The sequence below is a fragment of the Bos javanicus genome, chromosome 7, assembly GCF_032452875.1.
Source record: "Bos javanicus breed banteng chromosome 7, ARS-OSU_banteng_1.0, whole genome shotgun sequence".
Taxonomy (NCBI): Eukaryota; Metazoa; Chordata; class Mammalia; order Artiodactyla; family Bovidae; genus Bos; species Bos javanicus.
The window spans coordinates 64,630,172-64,646,723 of record NC_083874.1 but is presented as its reverse complement, the minus strand read 5'-3'; the positions used below and the strand labels follow the sequence as shown (position 1 = coordinate 64,646,723).

Below are 16,552 nucleotides of genomic sequence, written 5' to 3'. Positions count from 1 at the left end.
TTACATGCATTGTTTCATTTAATCCTATTTGGTTGTCATATTATTGCTGTTTTCATCCCACAGACAAATACGTAACTTGCCTATGGTTCTAACCCAGCTCTGAGTGACTCAAGTCCATGTATATAACCAGTGTACTTCCCAGCTTTCCAAAGATCCTTCTAGTGCTCACTTAGGCCTTTTGGCCCCACACTTGTTGAGTCAGTTTAAAAACTTCTACTTTGCCTATGGCTCTAATACCCAAGGGTCTGTAGTCTCCAAGTCTACAGCAGAGCAAAGGCAGCAGATGAGAAAAACCACCTTGTAAGCCATTTCAGAAGATGCTAGTTTACAACTTGACTCTCGTTTTCCTTTTCTTCCTTCTTTCATCACTTCCAACAAGAATGATGGTCTTAGAAAGACGATCGCCTGTAGCTAACTGGTTCTGGTAAACTGTCCTATAATATGTGTTTTCTAGAAGATCCACTATATTGCAAATCAGTGCCATTGGTAATTGATAGTGATACTATCTTTAGAAACAGGTTATACCCAACATGTTCAAATAGAGTTTAAAGAATTTTGATTGGCATTTACATTTGATTGGCAAATATTCCCTCCTAAAAATATTACATTAAAATGAAAGCTAAGAACTTAATTAGAGCCCAGAGTCACGCAGAATCCAGGATCCTATATAACAGAGGCCATGCTCCTGACTAGCAGTAGTTTCCAGACATATAGATTTCTTGGATGAGGAGAAAAAGTGCAGGTGGAGAGCTAACACAGGTGTATATTAAGTGTTAATTTTGCTAAATAAAAATGTTTAAAGAAACCTCTAACATCACCTCCCTTTAGTTGAATTAAGGACATTTGAAGGATCAAAGAAACAGAAAGGATGACATTTCAGAATGAATGTAGCACACTATTCTTTATTCCCTCCATAATTTGAATAAAAAACAGAACTGCAAGGATCTTGCACACTTAGTCATTCAGTCGTGTCTGACTCTTTGTGACCCTTTGGACTGTACACACCAGGCTCCTCTGTCCATGGGGTTTCCCAGGCAAGAATACTGGAGTGGAATACTGCAGTACTGGATGTATCTTAGCAAGGCATTTATAAAGGCCTCAAATACTGATGGTTATTACATCTACTTGTTTCATTAAACCTATCTCTAGTTGAACTTTTCTTATGCCAAATCCTGTGCTTGGAATATAGAAAAACAAACCTAAAGCAAACAAACAAAAGCAGAATCAGGTATGGTCCTAATTCGGCAGAGTTAAGTCATCTGAAAATTCCCAGATTTAGACAAATGTTCAGCAAAAAGGTGATGATTGTCCTGGGTCGTTAGAGGATGCAGCTAGGCTTGTAATCACTGACATGGTGATTGATGTGCATGCCATTTACTCCCCAAAAGGGCCAGTGAGCAGAAGACACCCTCAACTTCCTGAGCCCTGACCTTCAGCCACAGGAGCTGATAGACCCAGGGGAGCCTTTGTATCAGTGAATTATCTTGGGAGGGAGAAGTTAAAATTCTGGAAATACATTCTCTTGGATGACCTTGTACTCAACTTTGTATTCAATTTTGCCATGGTGAAGAAGTATATTATCATATATTTGCAGGAAAATTAAAGTTTGGAAAAAGCAAAAGCAGCCAAGGGAGATATTTCAGATGATTTTAATTGGGCCTCAACTTATGAAAGGCTAAGGACTGTATTTGGGGCTTTGATTCTAAAGCAGTTGTCCACACTTCCAGTCTTTCCTTCAAAACCTTGAATTCAAGCATCTGAGCAGTGCTGGATAAAACAACCGTTGGAGTTGACGCCCAGCCTGCAACGATATGCTTGGCTTCTCCTCCTCCAGAGGAAGCTTTGGTTTTTATCAGACTAGGCTGCTAGGCATCCTGCTCTCCTTCAAACAGTGTGTTTCTTCCTGTTTCTCTGTACTTGCATCTTTCTGTTCTCCTGAGTTCTTTCCTAATACCTGGTTGTCCTACAATGCTCCCCATGTTTTCCCTGAATTTTTCCTTGAAGAGTTGATTTTTCCTTTAAAACTCCCTGCTGTGACTTCCCTGGCAGTCCAATGGTTGAGACTTCGCTTTCCAATGTAGAGGGTGTAGGTTTGATCCCTGGTTAGGGAGCTAAGATCTCACTCACCTTGTAGCTAAAAAAACCAGAACATTAAATTCCCCAACAACTAGCAACCAACTCACTGCACTGCTCACCACAGTTGCACGTGCGTTAGCCTTAGCCTTTAGCTTGATTATAAAGCCTTCGGAGTAAAGAGTCGATGTCTTCAGATCCACTTCCCAAATACTTTGTGAGAGCCCATTAAGTGTCAAGTACTATGCTAGGTACTTAGTAGGGATACAGAATACCTTGATAGGAATAAAGTTGTAAACCTTATCTTTCAAGGAATGTACAGTCTAGTGTGGGAGGGAGAGAAGTTTCTCAATAGTTCATGGAAGACTATATATGATTTTAGGATAAAGGGTTATGAAAGTACCAAAAATAGAGAAAGGGGTTAATTCTGATAGTGAGTGGAAGTTAGGAAACCTTCAGGGACTGCTTTGTGCAAAGGGAAATCAGAAGCTTCAATATAGGAATTGCAGGGCCTGGGGAGTATGGTCATGAGGGGAAGATGAGGTTACAACAGCTGAGTCCCAACTGTTAACATCCTTGAATACTAACAAGTCAACATTGTGCCTGTGGACCAGGGAGATACAGAGGGTATTTAAGCAGGGAGAAGCCTCAGACTAGCAGCCCTTCCCTACTCAGCACTCGGTCCCAAGTAAATAGGGATCAACTAATTAGCCGATTCCAGAGAAGGCAATGGCACCCCACTCCAGTACTCTTGCCTGGAAAATCCCATGGATGGAGGAGCCTGGTAGGCTGTAGCCCATGGGGTTGCTAAGAGTCGGACACGACTGAGCGACTTCCCTTTCACTTTTCACTTTCATGCATTGGAGAAGGAAATGGCCGATACAATGACTTATATAAGAGAAACAGACAGCATCAAAAGTAACCCTGGATCCAGAGATGACAGAGATAATGGGTCACTGCAAAGTAAACAGGGCTCACTTGAAAATTTGGGATTGATCATTAGTGGAAGAGGAATTAAATTTAATCTCTGAGATGCTGGAGGGCAGTATTAGATCAGGGAGATGAAGCCACAGTGACACAGATTACTGCTCAGTAGGGTGCCAAACTTTGGAATTGTTGGAGCTTTCTGGGAATTGCTATTTGAAAAGACAATTTGGTAAGACATTGTTGGTGGGACAACTGCTTGTCAGAGAAAACTTGGAGAGAATTCATGAGCTAGAGATAAAGTTGGGATTCAATCAGTGGATCCCAGAGGGCTGGTCCAATGAGCCAGGCCAATTGGTCATGAAGCTTTTACTCATCAATGGGAAAATGAGAAAAGAGCAGGGTTGTATAGTGAGTTTTTAGGGAGTCGAGCTTTTCCATTGAAAGGACAATCCTTTATGTTCAATTGGTGATTTCTTTCCTTCTTTTTTGATATTAACACACTTCTCTTACTAAATGATGTTGATGAGGGATGATAATTTTTTCTTTTGTTTCTTTCATATCTTTCCTTGGCAATATATCCCATTGTCAAGTGTACCGTGCCACCCCCATTTCCTTTTTGGACATTGATGATCCATGCCCTCTCTAGTCTGGGAACCACTGGGCTTCTAGGGCAAGATTTCAAGGGTCTCTGCATCTGGCTTCAGGAAGGGGGAGTGCAGTTACTGATGAGTGAGGTTTGAAGACATTGAGGGAGAGCCACGAAGGGTGGGAATTTCCATGCCCTGAATTAAATGTCAGTATACAAGTAAGTGAGGCTTCCGAGGTGGCTCAGTGGTAAAGAATCTGCCTGGCAATGCAGGAGATGTAAGAGGTGCAGATTCAATCCCTGGGTCGGGAGGATCCTCTGGGGTAGGAAATGGCAACCTACTCCAGTATTCTTGCCTGGAAAATTCCATGAACAAAGGACCCTGGTGGGCTATAGTCTATAGGGTAGCAAAGAGTTGGACACGACTGAGCACACACACATATACAAGTGAGCATGGTCATTCTAACTCTTCCTCCCATGAGGTTTGAGGCTTCTGAGGCCCAGGGTGCTCTGTCTGTGCAGAAGGCCTGGCCACCTCCTTTCTTTTTTATACTTCTCCCTGCACTGGCCATGGCCTGTGGAGAAGGAGGTGGAAACCACTTCTGCTGAGGGTTTTGAGGAGCAACCTTCTTTGGTTGTTTTCTGTCCCTTTGTTGAGATCAAACCAGGCTTATTTGGCTGGGAGTGAGAGACAGAACTTTCGCCAAGAACCCAAGCTTGTTTGACCTGCTATGCCTTGTGGAGATGGGTAGTTGATTCTAGGACAGGACTAGATATTTGGAGGCCTGAATCGTGCACACCACTCTCTTAATTGGATAGTGGTCTATGAGATGCCTTCTGTCCATAATCCAGTCTGTGACATCATCAGTATGGACCATGTAAGGGAAACACCATCTCTGGGCAAAGAGCTAAGGGTTCATAGGACTATACTGATCCAGTAGCTTGGGGTGGTAAGCAAAGTGGGAGAAGTGAACCGATGACCAAGCAGAAAGAGAGTGAGTGGGTTAAATCAGGAGCCTCCGTGAAAATGCAGACATCCTCAGGTCTCCTTCAGAAATAGAGGTAGGCTCAAAGTTGCCTTCACATTGGCCATTCCAGATGGTTTTTTCCCTGGTTGAGTATACCCAGGGGACAGACAGTTCTGTGACCTTACGAGAAGGACTGTTGGCCAGGCAGTGAGTCAATCAGAACACAGAGGTTTTGTCTTTGGTTTCTGACTCTACAAAACAACACAAAGGACTTGGTTTAAAAGAAAGAAAGAAAGAAAGAAAAAAAGCAAAAGCATGTCGTGCACTCTCTTCTCTCTCTACTCTGGGGTGGAGGAGAGTCTGAAGGTCTGATTTGAGTCCCTCACTCTCTGATCAAGTTATATGACTCGTCCTGTAACTATCCCTAGAGTGACCAACTGGTTCCCGATGGCCTGGGGGTTTCCTGGCTTTAGCACTGGAAATTGCACATCCAGGGAACCTACTCAGTGCTGGGCAAACCCAGACAGCTGGTCACCCTAACTGTATCTCAGTTTTCTACTTGGAAGATGGGAATAATTCTCCTGCCCCAGCTGCCCGTAGTGTGAGAATCAAATGAGGTGACAGAGGTGAAGGTGCTTTGAGATTAAATCTGGGCACTTTCAAGTGACTGGATTGGATGGGCCACAAAAGCCGTACCTGGTGTGTTGGTACATGCTCTGTGTGGCACGCTTGGCCACTGTGGAACCTATTCATCTTTCAAGCCTCTAATGTATGTTATTCTCTGCAATGCTTCCTGTGATGACCCAGACAGAATGGATGTAGCCTTCCTTTCTTTCCTGCTGTACTCAATGCCCAAACACAGCAGACTCAGGACTTCATTATCTGTCATCTACTCCTCCAGCCACATTGAGATCTCTTTAATGGTAGGGACACCATAGCTCACACAGTAGCTGCTTGAGAAATGTTTGCTGAATGAAGAAATGCTTTTCAGTTTCTAAGACATATGTTGTACCACCTGTTACTTGAACCCTCAGAAACTGGTTTTACATGTGTGACGCGTGTTTCTGGCCCTGTAACTTTCTTTAGGGTCCTATGGCTAAGGTTATCTGATGAAGCCCAGAGATCCAGATGGGGACCTGAGGTCTGGCCCCTCCAGCCAGGGATTCTATAGACAGAAAGCATTTTGAAGGCATGTTTGACCCCCAGGCCACCCCATATTGTGAGAAGCAGGTGTCACCAGTTCGTTGGCAGCTCACAGTAAACCACATCTGGTGCTGTAATGCAGGCCCATTTGCCAGCAGCAGCAGGCAGGTGGCTCTGTGTCAGCCACCTCAGAGATGCTTCACAAAAGATAATGGAGGGAATGAATGAAAGTCTTCCCACAAACAATAGAGGGAGTGGAAACACCGTTCAGGATGAGAGCCAGCCTACTGGCCTCATCTCGGCCACCTCTGGTTCAATGAAAGGAAGAAAATCTGGGCTCATTCTAAGGACTGGCTAGCAGAAGACAGACGTCAGTGTGAAAAGGAGGCTGGGCAGACCATCAGGACTGTTATTTTCTTGTGGACTTTAAAATGCACAGGGTCAGAATGCGGAGAATGGTTTCCTCCAGTTATAGGGAATGGTTCCCAGGGACAAGAGGCAGCTCTGGTCTCCCACGTGCCCCCGCTGGGCCTGAACCTGTCTCCAGCTCTCTCTCCTCCTCCTCCCCCTCTCCACTGCTACCTCCAGCCTTTCATCTCTTCCTTCAGCAGTTCCACTCCTATCTGTCTTGCAAAATGGGATTCCATGAGAGATTTTCTATGAGAAAATGATTCCCCTGAGGAAAAACAGTGGAACACAGATGGAAAACGAATGCATGAATTAGCAACCTTTTCACTCTTGTTCTGTACACTTGGTGTACCTTTTACCTGAAATACGTCCTCCCCATCACTGTTTGAAGGCCTTGTTCAGGGACTGCTGCTTCCTGCTGGAGGTCTTGCTAGAACTAAGCCCTGCCTGCATGCTTTTCCCTCAGTGCCTTATCTGTTGATTGTTCCGTCAGCTGATCTCTCTGTCCATCTATCGGTCTATCTTTATGGTACTTCCTTTCTTCTTGGCATTGGTGTTGTTACTGTGTGTCCTCTCTTTCCTTCTCCCTTAGCTGTGACGAGCACTCAAATTTTCAATAGTTCACAGAAGAATCACAATTTCTTTTGGAAAAATGAGAAGTTCTGGCAGTGTTCCCATCTGGCATTGCTACAGCAGAACTGAGTGGAGCCTGTCCGCTCTACACAGGCATACACTCTTTTGTTCACTAAGGCCCCAGCAATTCCCTAGAGACTGTCACTTCCCCATTTACAGCACAGTGGAGTGGATAAGGGCATAGGCTCTGAAGCTGCAGTGTCTGGGTTCAGATTCTGACTCTGACATCTACTAGCTGGATGACCTTTGATAATTTACGTAAGCTCTTGGTGCCACTGATTGATTATCTGTAAGAGACTCTTAATAGTACCTGTGTCACTGGGTTTCTGCGAGGAGTATGTGAATTAGGGAAGACATGTGAGGACTTGCCATATATATTAATACCTCAGTAAATATTTAATTGCTGTTTACCCTAGTATTTGCACTGTGGTTTTGTTTCTTAGAGTAGAGGAAGTGTTGCCTATACTTAGGCCTCTGTTGAAAATGAGGAAACTACATACATGTTTACCCCTAGTCCTTTTCATTCATTTTCTTTTCCAGGCCCCTGGGGGCGTGCACAGTTGCAGGCCCTGCATTAGATCTTGGGACCTAATCTTGGAGGTGCCACTATCGTGATGTATTCATCTTTGCTTTCCTTAAAAGTATGTACTTAGTGCTTTGAGAATACTATGCTTGGGGGTGTTGATAGAGTTCAGTTACATGATCACGGTCATACACTTTCATGCTGCATCTAGGAAGATCACTGGTAACAGTGAAAGGCACTATTAAGTCCCTTTAAAGAGCTGGTTCATTTAATTTGTGTTGTATGGTCTATGCAGTGAGACTAGTATTTCCTGGTTTTCTGAAGTAGACAGAGCAAACACATCAACTAATTTGATAACATGCTCATGAAGTTACAATATACATGGAAGTTGGCTGGATAGAAATCAGTCCATGTGACATGCAATCAATAGGAGTTTCCTACAAGCTACATTTTCCTTTAGGTTCTGTGGGACAGTTGGCCCTTGCTTCACTGAATTGTATTTTGAATTATAGGTGGAGAGAAATAAAAAGCAGTAAGAGGAAAGAGACTGGACTGGGGAAAAGTAGTGTTTATGGGACACAGGGAGACTGGCTTGACTAGTGGTATGAATTTTTTTTAAAACATTCTTCCAGCGAAATAAATTTCATTCCCATGGGAATAGAGACTATGATTAAGAGGTCATTATGCTCTTTTTCTGCTAGTTGTCTGTGCTGAGGAGGGATGAATAATATATGTAAATTTCCCCGCCTGACTTTCTTTTGTTTGAAAACTGCTGGCTTACCACCCCCATCCAGTTGGGAGGATGTGGTTTCTTTGGTTAAAGATTCACCTGGGTCTTTGTCCCTGATCCTCCCCAAGGGAGAGACTGATTAGATATGATGATCCAACCAGGATCACAGCCCACAGGACCATTCATAAGATGTTCCTGAAACAGATGACCCAAAATTTCTGTGCAGGGGCTCAACTCAGGACCACTCCCTACCCCTTCTTTTCTACCTTCAGAAAAATAGATGGAAGCAATGTGGCTTTCAGCTAAATGTTTGTGATACCCAGTGTAAAGGGAATAAAACTATATAGCTAAACAGTTGTATTTCCTGGTATCCTGCAGTTTCTGCCCCTTTGCAATAAAAGGAAGCCAAGAAGGGTCTGGCTCAGAGAAGGTAATCACCACTTATTTGGGTCGATCCCCAAACTCACAGAATAGATGCTGCTCCCCTGGGAGTAGCATGTTGAGGGGCCCGTGGGGGAGCAAGGGAGATTAATATCCAAGAACTCCGGAGGCACCTTGAGCTCTTCATAAGTGATTGCCTTTATCCTTAAGACAATCCTGCAGGGTTTCAGGATCCCCATTGGGAAGATGAGAAAACTAAGCTTCTGAGAGATTAAGTAATAACAGTTCTTAGTCACTAAATGTGTGCCAGGCACCATGCTAAGCACTTCATAGCATCTCATTTAATCATTTAACAACCACCAAAGTTTACGATAGTGCTACCTTCAGTTGTTATATTTGGAAAAACTGAGACTTTGGGAGTGGAAGTAACATGTCTGAACGATTTTTGCCATTAACTGGCAGTCTTGGAATTTATACTGAGTCCTAACTCCAGGGCCCTGACAATCAGTCAGTGGTCCACGCTGCTTCTTGCTACTTCCTTAAGGTGACAGGATTGTAGATGTGAGAGGCAGAGTTTGAACAGGGTCTGATCTACACAAAATACATTGCTTCTGCTATCCACAATCCCCAAGAGATAGAGCTGGGGCAGGTATGTAGTCCTTCCCCATCCTGGTCTGCCTTTGTGTAACAGCAGCTGTCTTCTTGGGAAAAGCAAAAGACTGGGCAAATCTGAAATAAAGTTGCTGAGGGGAGAGAGGTGGAGGGAGGAGGATAGAGAGAGAGAGAGAGAGAGAGAGAAAGTGCTATTTTTGACAGCATCAGCCTCTTAAAAGAAAGCACGGTGCAATTTGTGTATCAGCGGGAGAACTCAGTGCTTGGGCAAGCAAATCACAGCCTGCTCTGGCTGCTGTTCTCACCGTGGTCAAGGCCATTCGTTTCCTGTGTGGTTCCTCTCCCCAGATCTTCCTTGTCACCTTGCTCTCTCCACTCTCCTCCCCTCTCTCCTTAACGTGTCACTCTGCTGGTTACGAGCTCCTCCACCAGGCATGATAAAAACAGAGCCCTAACAGGAGTAAGTGTGCGTTTGCCTTTGTGATGCTGCCAGGATCCTCCAACATAAATCCGCACCATGCAGCTCCAGCCTAGCCGGGTGCCTAGTGAAGGAGTGCTTTGGCTGTGGAGGCCGTCCAGTGCCTCGTTTCCCACGATGTTCTCAGGATGCCACCTTACAAGGTGGCAGAGGCAGGGAAGTGTGCCACTGTTAGCACGGAGTGGGGAATGTAGGGGGGGAAAAGGGTTTTGTAATTAGGGTTTGTACTTAAGCTCTGTCCCATGAATCACTCTGAGAACCTGGGCAAAGCTTCATTACTCTGAGCCTTAGCTTCCTAACCTGTGAAGGAAAATGATAACTTCTAAATCCTCCTATATGAGGGGAGGATGAATGCTGGGACATTGCTAGGGTCCGGAAGGCACCCACCCTGCCTGGCATATAGTAGTTATGAAATGAATACAAGTCTTCTCTTCTTTCCTCTTACATACAGTGTAAAGTGGTCTGCTTTTCATCATTGAAAGAAATTGAAAGCACTGTGGAGTTTCAGGAAGCATATAACTCTTTCAGGGATGTTTTTGTTTCAGTCCATCATGGGCAAGCAGGGAAACTTAAGAAGCAATGGATGTGCTCCTTTCCATTGTTAGACAGAGGACAGTGATGTCAGCCTGTGGTGTGACCTTGACCCTTGCACTGTGTGCCCACCTAAAGGCAATGAGTACAGAAGGAAGGCAGGATTCCCTAGGGAATTCCAGCAGCTCAGACAGCCAGCCACCTCCCTTTCTGGAACCTTACTTTTCTTATTTGTATATTGGTTGTAAAAATGTTAGTTGCTCAGTTGTGTCTGACTCTTTGTGACCCCATGGACCATAGACCATCAGGCTCCTCTGTCCATGGGATTTCCCAGGCAAGAATACCAGAGTGAGTAGCCATTCCTTTCACCAGGGGATCTTACTGACCCAAGAATTGAACCTGGGTCTTCTGCATTGTCAGGCGGATTCTTTTCCATCTAAAGACTAAATTGAGTGTGTTTGTGTGTGTTGAGGAGAGGATAAATGATCTTTTCCTCCAAATAATAATCTTTTCCTGACAGTTTCCCTCTTTATATCCACTCTGGCCTCATGGTTGAGAAGATCCCAACCTGGGATATCATGTTGCCTGGGTTGAAAACCCAGCTTTACAGTTTCCACACCAGGTCACCCTGTGCAAGCTCCATAATCTCTCTGTGCCTCAGTTTCCCAAATTATACAATCGGGATGAAAACAATATTACCTTCCCAGGGTTGTTGTTAGGATTACATAAGCCAGTGAGCATCTCATACTTCAGAGAAGTGCCTGGGATGAGTCAGTGCTTGATAAATGTTAACAGCAGGTCTTAGCACCACCACTAAAAGGCTAAATTAACCGCCTCCCACCCCCTGGCTTGGGCTTGTGTACTGGGCTAGGGCACCAGTCTCCTAGAAGGTTTCTCTGCATTTTCTCTAATCCGTTCCATGTGTCCTGACCTGAGAAGCTTCTGTATTGATGCAGCACTCCTCTGGCAAACCTCCAGTCTCTATTCAAACACACAAGCACACACAACACTTTCTCTTTCTACCTCCCTCTTGTTCCCTCCCTTCTTTTTTTTCCTCTCTCCCTTTTTATCCTCCAATTCCCTCCCCCTCTTCCTTTGTCTGTGGCTCTTCTGAAGATACAGGCAAATCCAGCCTCTCTGCTGAGAGACCTTTGTCTCTGATCAGGCCTGACCTGGGTCACAGAGTTCAGGGGGTTACCATGACAACAAGCATCCCTGGCTACCCATCAGGAGGCAAGGACCAATTGAAAGGGACTGTCATTTCCCTGGGACATACTGTATTTATTCTCAGCAGCAGACCCTGTACCAATACCATACTATGGGCAGAGGGTGGGAGGGAGGGAGAGAAAGAAATATCAGGGTTTTATTTTTTTTAAAGTGCGTTCTCTGTGGGGGAGGACCACAGATTGTTCTCAGAGAGAGACAATTTATTTCTAATACAGAGGGATGAGGGTGGGGCTCACGTGTATTTCTGATGAACACAGTTGGTTTCACAAAGAAGGAAAAAATAAGTTATTTGGCCCAAAAGTGATTTTGTGATCGGTCTAATGGGAGGAGGGTTGGGGTGGAGAATTAACAGTAATGAGTACCCTCTGTGACAAGCACTTTATGTTATTTCATCAGAACTCAGAGCAACTGCAATGAATTGTTATTACTCCAATTTTACAGAAGAAAAAACAGAGGCTCATAAAATTATAGTGACTCACCAAGCTAGATCAAACTGCTGGTAAAGTAATGGCCCTTGACCTTGAACTGAGGTTGTTTGACTCCACGGATCATGGTTTCGACACTATTCAATGCAGTTTCCCTGTCATTCTCCCATCATAATCATCTTCCTTTTGTTTCCAAGCCACTGTTTCCTCAGAAAACATGTATAACTCTCTTTCCTGACCTCTAACCTTGTCTCCCAAAGTGGACTGCTGTCTACCATAACAGAATCGTCAGGGGACTTGTGGAAATTGAACATTTCTGGACCCCACCTAGACCTGCAGAATCAGGAATCTCAGGAATCAGAGTCTAGAAAGGGGCATTTTAAACCAGCTTCCCTAGATTTTAAAGCATACTGAAGTTGGGAAGTGGTTCTTTAGGGCGAGTCAACACCACCAAACAGAATTTGTTTCCCAGTTATATTCTCAGTCAATGTGACTCTAAAAGTAGAAAAATCTTAATTGCCTTGAAGATACAGCAATGTCATGTGGTCCCAGTGTGGAGGTGGGCAGCTAGGAGACCTTCAGTCCCTGGAAGTGAGACCACTCCCTATAAAACCTTGTGATATCTCTTCCTGAGTCATGGCCTTAACCTCCCTCCTTATTTTTAGCCAAATGCCAATGCAGACAGGTGATTCTTAGGAGATATTTTCTAGCCTTGGTTTGTGTGAAGGGAGAAAAATATATTCAGTAGGAATGCTATTGAGACTAAAATGTTGATGAGCAATCTTGAACTTATGTCCGATTAAAAACTAAAACAGATATAAACAAGCTACAGTCAGTGCTGGCCTTCTCTAGTGACTCAGACAGTAAAGAATCTGCCTGCAATGCAGGAAGTATGGGTTCGATCCCTGGATTGGGAAGATCCCCAGGTGGAGGAAATGGAAACCCACTCCACTATTCTTGCCTGGAGACTCCCGTAGACAGAGCAGCCTGGTGGGCTACAGTCCATTGGGTGGTGAAGAGTTGGACACGACTGAGTGACTAACACTTTCACAGTCAGTGCTAAAGGAAGAAGACATAATTGACATTCTCCATCATTTCTACTCCAGTGCCAGGAATTCTGTACCCTTCCCAGCCTTTCTCAACATTCTAGTTGCCCTAGAGGTAAAATTGAGGTGGGTTAATAATACCACCTGACCTGCCTCTTGAGAAACCTATATGCAGGTCAGGAAGCAACAGTTCGAGCTGGACATGAAACAACAGACTGGTTCCAAATAGGAAAAGGAGTACGTCAAGGCTGTATATTGTCACCCTGCTTATTTAACTTATTTGCAGAGTACATCATGAGAAATGCTGGGCTGGAAGAAGCACAAGCTGGAATCAAGATTGTCAGGAGAAATATCAATAACCTCAGATATGCAGATGACACCACCCTTATGGCAGAAAGTGAAGAGGAACTAAAAAGCCTCTTGATGAAAGTGAAAGAGGAGAGTGAAAAAGTTGGCTTAAAGCTCAACATTCAGAAAAGTAAGATCATGGCATCTGGTCCCATCACTTCATGGGAAATAGATGGGGAAACAGTGGAAACAGTGTCAGACTTTATTTTGGGGGGCTCCAAAACCACTGCAGGTGGTGATTGCAGCCATGAAATTAAAAGATGCTTACTCCTTGGAAGGAAAGTTATGTCCAACCTAGATAGCATATTCAAAAGCAGAGACATTACTTTGCCAACAAAGGTCTGTCTAGTCAAGACTATTGGACTGTGAAGAAAGCTGAGAGCCGAAGAATTGATGCTTTTGAACTGTGGTGTTGGAGAAGACTCTTGAGAGTCCCTTGGACTGCAAGGAGATCCAACCAGTCCATTCTAAAGGCGATCAGTCCTGAGTGTTCTTTGGAAGGAATGATGCTAAAGCTGAAACTCCAGTACTTTGGTCACCTGATGCAAAGAGTTGACTCATTGGAAAAGACTCTGATGCTGGGAGGGATTGGGGGCAGGAGGAGAAGGGGATGACAGAGGATGAGATGGCTGGATGGCATCACTGACTTGATGGACGTGAGTTTGAGTGAACTCTTGGAGTTGGTGATGGACAGGGAGGCCTGGCGTGCTGTGATTCATGGGGTCACAAAGAGTCGGACACGACTGAGTGACTGAACTGAACTGAAGTGAATAATTCGTTTGGGAGGTAAACCCCATGTCTGCCTGTTTTCTGTCCTTGCCAGAATCAGTTTGTACCTGGTTATTCCTGAAGAGGAGCACAGAAGTCCCTAGAAAGTGCCTATAACAGACTTCTTTCCCAAACTACCAAGTCTTAAAGTAAGACTTCGATGACAAACATAGAACCACTTCTTCCATCTGTCCCCATCTCCTTATGATTTGTAACCACATTCCTTATCTCCTACGCAAATGACCACAACAGCTTTCTAAATAACCTTCCCTGCCTGCAGGTTCTCACAAACCACTGCCAAGATCATCTTTGGGAGTCTGTCTGACATGGTTCCTCCATCAGTGGCCTTCAGTGACCCCTACTGACATCAGATAAAAAATACAGAGACATTTGAAATCCTTTTCACTGTGACCACAACCTGTCACTCTTGCTTGTTAATGTGCACGCTAGTTCAAGTGGATTCACATTCCTGAAAACAAGCCCTATGTTTTCCCACTTCTGTGTTTGCTTTTCCTCTGTCCCCTCCACCTGGAGTCCCTTCTCACCTATCACGGTTTCTTCAGGGGCCTGTCTTGGTTGTTACCTCTGCCTTGAAACCTTTGGACATCCTCCCATTCCGATGCTAACTCTCCTCCTCTTGCTAACTCTGACTCTCTTAGGGCATTGGGTAGACTATCAGGTATCTATATAATACTGCTAATGAGCTATACTTGATCATGCATCATTTAAGGGCTGGAATCGTGTCTCTCTCATCACTGACCCCTGAAGTGCAGCACACAGTTCTTTGTGTGAAGAAAAGGAATCTGTGAAGCTGCATGGAAAGCATGGGGAGTGGGTCTTAGCCCCTCACCCACTAAGCTGCACTCTCTTCCTGTCACCTTGGCCCACACATCCGGCATGGACAAGACGTGACAGAACACAAACATGTCACGATCACAGGGACCAGAGAAGACTCCACGTAACCACAGTCACAGTTAAAGACCAGGCTTTGACCAATGTCCCAGTTAGAGTATAACTCTCAGCAAATCCATTAAACTCCTGCTAGATGGTTTGTGAAGGAGTGTCATTACTTGAGATTTTAACTCAGGCCAATCTGGTGTGGATTCCTTCTTGGGTTGGGAAAACAGGGGCCATGCTCCCTTAGTTAGGAAATTTGAACATATCGCTTCCAACTGAAGGGAGTATTTATCATAATAAAGAAAAGAAACTTCAGACCAGCAGATACATTAAGTTGGCAGCAGAAGTTGGCAATAGATCACAATTAGTAGGTTTACCAATTATCTTCCCCCAGTGACTGGCATTGGCTGTACAGGTCTTTATCCACAACCTCAGGGCTTTGGAAACAAAACTCAGCCCCTCACCCAACCCCCAGCATGCAGGGACAGCCAACAAACAGCATCTGTTTCAAAGAAACGCCACCTGTCCAAATAGAAAAATCAAGCACTGAACCACCTCGCTTCCTGAGTATCTGTTTCCAGAGCAGAAGAGACAAACACACCATTCTGTCACTGACACAGCCTTTTCCTGCTCTGTAGGGACACGCCTGGCCCCTGCCAAGTAGACCTGGCAAGGTTTAGAGGAACATTTGGGCCTTAGCTATCAGTTCTCTGACCTTATGGGCAGAGCTGGGTGATCCGCCTTGGAGGAGCCTGAAGCTTCTTGGAGGCAGGCTGGAAGGGAGTGAATGCCCTGCAGGTGTGATCAGGTCTAGCTTTCTGGAGAGCAGGTGGTGGAGGGGACCACCAGGGAGGTCCTTTCTTGCTGTGGGCACTGGCCCTAAGTCTGGAGCACACCCTCCTTTGAGGACTGCAGGAGTCCCACCTTTCACAGGGTGGAAGAGAGGTTTGCAACATCTGTGGTGTACAAACTCCTAAAGAGTCTGCAGTTTTGTGAATGGTTAGACAGTGTTTAGAAAGGTATTTTCTGTGATTCTAAATACTTTGAGGACAACACTGATTTCCTCTGTATCATCTTTAAGTACCTTGAAGCCCCTTTTCAATGGGGACCAAAGGTATCATGTATCAATACTACCCCTTTATGCCACTGCTCATTTCCCATGTCTGCCATGCAGAATCATTTGCTGGGATCAGATCAGTGGGTCTGAGATTATTGGGGCAGGCACATGTGTCTGTGGCAGTTCATTTGCCATGACTCGCTGGTATTCGACCATACCTGGAGGAATCAGCATCATCTGGCCAACTAAGGCAGAGACATGAAGGAAACCTGGCTGGACTGTGTGTGCATATGTGGTTATTTACTCATATTTTCTGCAGCTGTTTTGCAATGGTATGTTTCCTGGGACCTCTACACTACTGGTTTCTAGAATGATTCCTTTTATTGCAGAGATGAGAAGTAGAATCCCATAGAGGGAGAAGGGATTTTTCCAGACCAGCAACTCAAGGCCCTCTTAGGATGAGAGTTGCTCTTCTGTTTTTGAGTCAGGGAGCCCCATGGCTATCATAAAGGTTGCCAATGGAGAGAAAGGAGAACTGGGAGAGAGCTGTGGACATGTGGCCGCCACCATTTATGTATTCTTGACTTGCACATCAACCATCAGTGGTATGACTTGGAAGATGTTCCTTTTCATTACTCTTTCCTTTTATCTTGGTCTTTTTTTCTGCAAACAGTAAATGACTTGTTACATCTTACAGAGACATAAGCAATAGAATTAAGTATTTCTTTAATAGAGGTGAACTATTTTCAATACTTATCTCAGAAAGAAACCTGGATCATGTAAAACCCATA

General features: G+C 44.6%; 1 protein-coding gene across 3 annotated transcripts in view; it reads right to left on the bottom strand.

Moving 5' to 3' along the window:
• GRIA1 (glutamate ionotropic receptor AMPA type subunit 1) overlaps positions 1-16,552 on the bottom strand; it is a 347,536-nt gene that overhangs the window by 21,291 nt on the left and 309,693 nt on the right. Inside the window, exon 14 of one of the 3 annotated variants that reach the window (XM_061424116.1) lies at positions 1-16,424. This exon is cut by the window's left edge and continues 2,579 nt beyond it. The exons of the other annotated variants lie outside the window; for them this stretch is intronic. Within the exon in view, the coding sequence (XP_061280100.1) occupies positions 16,394-16,424 (31 nt within the window). The 3' untranslated portion in view covers positions 1-16,393. The remainder of the gene's footprint in view (positions 16,425-16,552) is intronic. 3 annotated transcript variants of the gene reach the window in all.